Source organism: Chiloscyllium plagiosum, chromosome 1, assembly GCF_004010195.1.
Source record: "Chiloscyllium plagiosum isolate BGI_BamShark_2017 chromosome 1, ASM401019v2, whole genome shotgun sequence".
NCBI classification, from domain to species: domain Eukaryota; kingdom Metazoa; phylum Chordata; class Chondrichthyes; order Orectolobiformes; family Hemiscylliidae; genus Chiloscyllium; species Chiloscyllium plagiosum.
In genome coordinates, this window is record NC_057710.1 from 30641985 (window position 1) to 30650613 (window position 8629).

An 8629-nucleotide genomic window follows, 5' to 3' on the forward strand; every position below is an offset into this window, starting at 1 on the left:
CTCTTCGGTTCTTTGACAATAGTTGGAAACTTGTGGAGGCAACAGCGGTCTGGGCCATCAGGAATGCCCATTGCATTTGACAGGCCAGCAATATGCACAGTATTCCAGAACAATTTGCAACCTCCTGGCCCAGCATATCCCACAATCAACCAAGCTAGGGGATCAATCCTGGTTCAATGGAGAGTGCAGGAGGGTGTGCCAGGAGCAGCACCAGGCGTACCTAAAAAAAAGGGGTTTCAAACTGGTGAAGCTACCAAACAGGACCACTTGCATACCAAACAGCATAAGCAGCAAGTGATAGAAAGGGCTGAGCGATCCCACAGCCAGCACATCAGACCTGTGCTCTGCTGTCCTGAATGATAGTGGATAATTAAACAATTCATGAGAAGAGGAGGCTCCACAAATATCCTCATCCTGAATGATAGAAGACCCAGCCCATTGGTGAAAACATAAGCCTGAAGCATTTACAACAATCTTCAGCCAGAGGCACTGAGTGGATGATCCATCTTGGTCTCCTCCAGTGGTCCCCAGCATCACAGATACTAATGCAATTCAGTCTACATGATATCAAATGTTGTTTGGAGGCATTGGTTACTGCAAAGGCTCTGGGCCCTGACAACATTCTGGAATAGTACTGAAGGCTTGTACTCCAGAATTTGCCACTCCCCTCGCTAAGCTCTTCCAGTAGTTTCAACACTGGCATGTACTTAGGAGCTTGTATAACTGAGTAACATGCCACCTTTCAGAGTTAAAAGCCAGTCACTGTGCTCTGGACTTAAAAGTCAATACACAATGGAGAGGATATTAGGAGTAGGGGTGGAAAAGGACCCTATTTCGCTCCTTTTGGGCCACCCATTGTATTTCCTGCAGACTCGCATAAGGCAAAACTTTTCAATATTCTTACAATTCTGTGCAAGGAAGAATATCTTGCTAGGTTGGATATCAGAAAACCCCCCAGGCCTGTCGGGTTGGCGGAAGATTGTTATGGAGCGTATTCCCCTGGATTTTCTCACAAATATGGTACACCACAAAACTGAGAATTTTTACAAGACATGGCAACCCTTTTTGAAATACCTGGACACCGATTTATCTGCCACACTAACAAGGGCTTTTATAGAGCCATAACGATTGTGTTTCATGAGTCCAATATCCAGGGAGGAGGAACTGTGAATGTATGAGTGTTTTGTTTGGCTGAGCTGAGTTATTACTATTTATTTGTTTGTTGTTAGGTATTTATTTATTTAGTTAGTTAAATAGCTAGTTTAGATTTTTTTTTAAATTTTATACTTCTCTATACATTTACATTTATACATTTGTATAGGAGGGTGGGTTGGGGAATTTTTTTTATTATTTGGGTTTAGTTTTGTACTATTTTTGTACTGTTTTGAATTGCATTGTTTTGTATTTGTTGTAATATTTTAAAAATCTATTTTTTCTTAATTAAAATATATTATTAAAAAAAAAGTCAATACAAGTCTCAAGGTTTTACACGAATCTGGTACTTCATAACCGCCCACTTTGTTTCATGGTCAGTATAAAACCATATTCACTTTTTAATTCCATATTTATGAACCAATTAAATGTAAATTCCATCAGTACCTGTAGTGGGATTTGAACTCACATGTCTGTGGCACTCCTTCAGGCCTGTACCACTACACTACCCCATATACCAAAGCCTAGCCTTCTTCTCTGCATTCATATCAATACAGTTTGATGACTCACTTTGTTCAGATGCCAACCAGCAAAAGGATGTCGTTTCTCGTGCCAGATTCTCAGCTTGTAAATGGTTCCCAGGTCTGGGAGTTCAATCTACAAAAGGCAAGAGACACATGAAGAAAATCTTTCAGAATTAATCCAAAGTGAATAATTTCTGCTTTGTTTAATTCAATCCTGGTCTTTTAGTAAGCAATAATGTGATTGGCTTAAACATAGCTGAATGCAGGCAAGTCCCATTGAAGTCCCATTCAGGACCCACTGCCCTGTGACAGGGACCTCACAGAACAGATCATTGTCAACCGCTTCTCCAGCATTGTGAAGCCGGAGGATAAAAAAGTTTCAAAGGCATGTATTGCAATACCTGAACAAGGGTGTGTCTCAAAATGGGAGAGACAATACTGCACGGCGCACTGTTCTGAATAACAGATACTTTAGTTATCCTATCTGTTCTTATCTTTCTATGACTTAATTACTTAATTTTCTAGAAATGAATACCTGCACTTGAAACTTCCTGTCCTGCTCTGCCAACATAAGTTTGGTGGAGACCTACTGATGTGATTGAAAAGAGGACTGCAACTGAAATTACAAAGGTACAACAAAAAAAACTCTGAGGAAATTCTTGGTAATGTTCTTTTCATATCCTTAAGAATTTGAACTTGCAATCTTCTACCACAGAGGTGAAAGGAAGAGATCTGGGTCAAACTGGCTTGCACTCAGAATAGAGAAGGATTTACCCCTTCCTGCCCTGTAATAGTCTAATTTTAGGAATGACAATCGGTGTTAGTACAAGAGGAGATTTTCTTTGCATCTACAAGTACTGGTGTGAAATAAACTACTGATAAAGTGGAGATAAGCTTAGGATAAAGCCCAGGCTGAGATGTGATGCAGGGAAATATGACTGAAATGAGGAGAGACAAAATACACAGGTTTTGGAGAGGTCCTCTCAGTGATAAATGCAGGATTAGACTTGAAGTGATTAGTGCAGTGTTTATCAAGATGAGGTGATCAAAGGAGCAGAAGGCTTAAGAAGATTAGAGGAAGAAATAGATGTATGACTAAGTTATGTTCTTAGAAAACATGACTACCATCTGGGATGTCTTGAATAGATTTACTGCCTCTAATGCTGTTGTTGGTATCAGTCTGTTACCATATGACATTGTCGGCAAAAGGTAGGCTCCATCTTGACAAACCATAAACAATTTTATTGCATATAACTTAATAGCTAGCTACATTACATCATCTCAGATACATGCAAATCTTTTACAGAAAAAACAGAAATTGCTGGAAAATTTCAGCAGTTCTCGTAGCATCTGTAGAAAGAAATCAGAGTTAATATTTCTGGTCCAGTGACCTTTCTTCAGAACATCTTCATGATATTCTGTTGGATACCAGGATCAACGAAGTGTAGATTCACATTACCCCTCTAGCTACAAGTTGTTAATACTGAAAACAATCACTGAACCAGCACACTTGCAGTGAGAACACGTAGGCAACTGCTCACCTCCTCCCAAGAGCCATCCTTTATATGCTGAAGACCAAAGGTTTTTTCTTTGCTCTCAGTTGACCATTTTAAATACTAACTATTTTATACAACAATCACTATTTTCCCAATTAAAATTATGGGTGGACAATAAATTCTGATCGTGCCTCATCCCAGGAATGAATAAAATAAATAATGACCACATCATTGAAGCATTTTGGGCGAAGTTAGTCATGTAAAATATAATCAGGCCAGGAGGCTTTGATTAGGGGCAGTGATATACAATAATTTTGTGTTAAAACTAGAATGTAAATGATTGACAAGGAGCTTCTTAATATGGGAACGGATGTTGTGAAGAGGGGCACTGACTAATTTATGAGCAGAGTCCAATGGGTGATGGAGGGTAGGATGTGGCTACAGGAGAAATTATATGGATAAATTCCCATCAGGGTGGAATTTCATGCCAAAGTGACCTTTATGGATTTGCAGTACATTTGTAAGATGGACTGACAGAGGAACTTGGTCAAATAGAAATTGTTATTATTGGACTTTTGCTAACTCCCACAGTATATGCCACCCACCATAAACTTATCTGTTTGTCCAGTTTCAAAATTGTCTGAATTGTTGTCCAGGCACATCGCATCTGATTTCCCTTTGTTACCATACAGCTGGAGGAAAACATTCGCATCTGTTCCTGCATTCTTAATATCGCTTGTCCAGATCCACAATGACCATGGATTTTCTAATGTAAAAAAAGGAGACAGCTTCTTTTAACATGCTCTGCACCAGGTGAATAGGACAGAATTACATCAAGCTGTAGAAGGAATAATGTCCTTTAGAACTTGGACCCCCAATAGTAGTTCACAGTACAGAAACTCCTTGGATGTTCATGATCTGACTCATGTTCTTATTATTCAGCCATTCTACCCACTGGTTGATAGATTGAAACAGCATTATCAATGGATGTCCTGTTGTTTTATACGTGATCTTTAACATTTGTTGACTCATTCCATGCTGATGTGGATGTATGAAAAGGCATTCATTTGGTGGTAGGATAAATACTGCTGCAGACTAAGTTGGCTTCAAAGAGTTTGTCACTCCAGGCTCCCCAATAGCAGAGAGCAATGTGCCAGCTCCAAGCTGACAGTTTGATTCTGGGCAATGTGCATTAATCACATGATTTATTTACTCAGGCACACAGTTCTAATCACATTTTCTTATCCTATTGTCACATGGTTTAACCCATTTTTCTTTCACCTACCCATCTGACCTAATTTTAATGTTGGGAAAGTTTCTGCCTCTACCACTGATGCTGGAAGAGAATCCACAGCCTGGATATTTGCACTACTCACTAATTATAGCCATCCATGGGTACATATAGCACTACCTGTGCTGTTCATCTGCTGAATAGTCATCTGTAGGGGAATGGGGAGAGAAGTGCAATCAAGCTTCAGTAGTATGAATTAAAGATAGTTAGCATCTCTGAGAGAGAATTGCAAAGACCCAAAAACAACTTGAAGAACAAATGGCTAAAACAATGAGAAAATGAATAAACTGCAAGATTCTGTCATGTTTCACTGGTGATCTTGGGTCTGTCAGTGGAGAGAAGGGTAACCAGTCTACCCAAAAGAACACCAAGTCACCAAAATATTTACTGACAAGCCTGTGGGAAAAGCATCAAAAAGCGTGGCACTGAAAAAGCGCAGCAGGTCAGGCAGCATCCGAGGAGCAGGAAAATCAACTTTTTGGGCATAAGGCCTTCATCAGGAATGTGAAGGGCTTATGCCCGAAACATTGATTCTTCTGCTCTTTGGATGCTGCCTGACCTGCTGTGCTTTTCCAGTGACACTTTTTTCAATTCTGATCTCCAGAATCTGTAGTCCTCACTTTTTCCTGTGGGAAATGTATGTCAGTCTTAAGGAGAACTGCAATACTGGAAAAGTATCAATGACCTGGTAGTGAAGGCAAGTTCAACTGTGACATTCAAAAAGGCATTCAATGTTTATTTGGCTAGAAATAATGGACAAGTGTATTGGGAAAAATCATGAAATTGACAATAGGTAACCATGCTCATCTGGAGAGTCAGTGCAGACAATGGGACAAATAGTATCTTTCTGCATTGTAACACTCCAGTGACCTAACTTCAGATGTTAAGTTTAGATGATTATCCTTATATTTTCAGTTCCATGTTGAGCTTTGTTATTTACAGCACTGTCACTAGTGACCATCCAATTCTATTATCCTTCACTGACCGACAATCACTTCATCAATAGCCAGAGACTTTTCCCCAGGGCAGGATTGACTGGTACGAGAAGTCATAGTTTGAAGATATTAAGAGGAAGGTATAAAGGAGGTAGGTTCTTTATGCAGGGAGTTGTGAATGCATGGAATGCGTTGCCAGCGGTGGTGGTGGAAGCAAAGTCATTAGGGACATTAACTGACTGCTGGACATGCACATGGATAGCAGTGAGTTGAGGGGTGCATAGGTTAAGTTACTATATTTTACATTAGGATTAAATCTCAGCACAACATCGTGGGCCAAAGGGCCTGTTCTGTGCTGTACTTTACTATGTTCTATGTTCTATCACTCTTCTCTTCCAGATACCCACTGCTAGTTCAATATTCACATCCTCGCAGCTTATATCCTACACACAGATTCTCAAATATTCCATTATAACATTCACTAAATAACATACAAGACTTTAGTTAACAAGCTCCTCCTTCTTGAGTGTGTGGTGCTAGAAAAGCACAGCAGGTCAGGCAGCACCTGAGGAGCAGGAGAATCGATGTTTCAGGCATAAGCCCTTCATCAGGAAATCTGATTCACCATGATTCTAGCACCACACTCGCGACTCTGATCTCCAGCATCTGCAGTCCTCACTTTCTCCCCCTCCTTCTTGTAGGGGAAGATAGTGCCCGATGCCAGGCACAATGTGCTGCTGGACGAGCATCTCTTCCTGCATCTTGAAGAAAACAAATCAGGGCATAATAAGCTGAGGCAAAGCTGAGCTCACAGTCTCTGCTAGCAAAGACATTGCCCAGGGTTATTAAAACCCTAATCCCCTTTCTCTCTTTGCTGATCAAAGATCAAAGTACGGGGTCTAGCTAGAAAACCATATGAGGCGGGGCTACACCGATGATTGCATGTTGGAATTTCTCAGTACTTGTCTGTTTGAATTCTATTGCCTGGAAAGATTCTGCAAAAAATTGCTATGTACTTTTCTGTCTCTTCTGTCGCAGTGAAACCATTTCATAGAGTTCACGTTCAATCAGCCCATCTCCTTCATCTTCATCCAGCCATTTTCTGCAGGGAAATGTCTGTTCAATGCCAGTGAATGCACAGTAAACTATAACCTGTGTAGATCAAAAAGAGGCTGCTAAAAATCATGGTAGAGAACAAATAGCAATTGAGACAGATATTCTGGAATTTATTAAGAGCAAGATTTCACAACTATGTTCAGGTAGAAACATAAACATAAATATTATATGAGCAATAATGTAAATTAAATTTGTGAGGTATATAAAATACAGCTGTTTGTAGTATGGTACATGCATGAAAATATTGCTAGGATTGCACATTGCCAGGAGAATGTGTGTATGTAGGTTGAAATGTGCTAACCAGGAAATGGCACGTGTCAGAGAGGTATGCATGATCACATACCGAATATCACATAGCTGGACCACGTAACATAATGTGGTGTGTTACACATACAGAATAATATTACATATGGATTGAAAGATGTTACGTATGTGGAGTGTGTTACTGCTACAGACACATGATTACTCCATGGATTATAATTATTTGTAAACATAATACTACCACTTGTTTAACTGCCTTCCGTTGTCTCTTTGCACCCTTGCCTTGGGTCCCACAAAGCACATTCTGCATTCACAATTCACCCAGCAACTTTGACCAGAGAAACAGCTGGATGAAGGTGGACATGTTGTAATGGGAAAGAATTAAGTGGAGAAAAGACAATGGTTAAAGCTCTTCCATCTACGGCTGACCATTTTATTGGATGGTTGCAAAGAGAATGACGTGATGGAATTTATCATAGTTGCAGGTGAATTTGGAAGGTGAGTTCACAACCATCTAATCTGATGGGCATAAAACTACCTTATTATTTGTTAATAAGGGGTAAGTTCTTTCCTGGGCTCTCATGAATTAATTTCATAAGTAAGCTAATTTTACAGCTGAAATATAAAATCAGGTAGCTGGACTTCTGCGTGCAAAAATAAATCTGCTTTTCAAATTATCCATTGATTTTGATTTCATTACTGACTGGTTATGGCATGGTATAGGATTATAATGTTGTGTTAAATTATTGTCTATCTATGAGATGTGTGGTGACACACTTTTTAAAAAATTCTTTATACGGGGTAAAGGTTCACAACATTTAGGAGTTTAAAAATGTTATTCCATTCCTTACCTTCTCACAGAACCATCCTGAACTGACACCACAGTTATCATGGCCGATGGTAACCCTGCTGAGTGGGCTGAGCAGGGCAGCCAACTCCACGTTAAAAATGTCTGTTATTCCACGTTCAAACTGGCCACCTTCCAGGAAAATCTTTCCACTGTTTTTAAGACCCTTGGATCCATGGAGAATGATATGCACTTTTGAGTTAGTCCCAGCTCCTCTGATATCACCGGTTACTACAGAAACATTGTAAATAATCCCTGGAAAATCAAATTTGATTCTAAAATTAGGATGTGTTGCTAATAGTGGGAAGAAGCATAATTCATGAAACAATCCTAACCAGAGGGTCACTAGTTCAAATCAATTCTGACAAGAAAGGTGTGGGCATATAAGAACAGTAGTATAGCAGTAGGGAGGTCATATTTTGGTTGTATCAGACATTGGACAGACCACTTATGGAATACTGGGTGCAGTTCTAGTCTCGCTGCTATAGGAAGGATGTTGTGAAACTTGAAAGGATTCAGAAAAGATTTACAAGGATGTAGCCAGGATTCGAGGGTTTGAACTACAGGGAGACACTGGGGCTGCTTTCCCTGGAGGGTTGGAAGCTAATGGGTGACCTTGTAGAGGTTTATAAAGTCATGAGAGACATGGATAGTGTAAGTAAACAAGGTCTTTTGCTGGACTGGGGGAGTCCAAAACTAGAGGGCAGGTTTAACATGAGAGGGGAAAGGGAACCAAGAGGCGACTTTTTAACACAGAGGGTGGTGAGTGTATGATATAAGCTGTCAGAGGAAGTAGTGGAGGCTGGTATAAGTACAACATTTAAAAGGCATCTGGATGGGTATATCAATAGGAAGGGTTTAGAAGGATATGGACCAAATACTGGCAAATGGGACTGGATTTATTGGGATATCTGGGCAGCATAGATAAGTTGGATTGATGGGTCTGTTTCCATGCTGTAGATCTCTAAGATTCTATGTGGATCTGAATGCAGGCAAGATAAATGGAA

The 8629-nt window shown here is 40.0% G+C and overlaps 1 protein-coding gene across 1 annotated transcript in view; it reads right to left on the reverse strand.

Annotated features, from left to right (window-relative positions):
• The window catches only part of LOC122562013 (lipoxygenase homology domain-containing protein 1-like), a 222353-nt gene that overhangs the window by 90736 nt on the left and 122988 nt on the right, over positions 1 to 8629 (reverse strand). The window contains exons 16-19 of the mRNA XM_043714444.1: positions 7627 to 7877; positions 6415 to 6550; positions 3778 to 3938; positions 1723 to 1809 (exon numbers count right to left, since the gene is read on the reverse strand). Coding sequence (XP_043570379.1) covers positions 1723 to 1809; positions 3778 to 3938; positions 6415 to 6550; positions 7627 to 7877 — 635 coding nt within the window. The remainder of the gene's footprint in view (positions 1 to 1722; positions 1810 to 3777; positions 3939 to 6414; positions 6551 to 7626; positions 7878 to 8629) is intronic.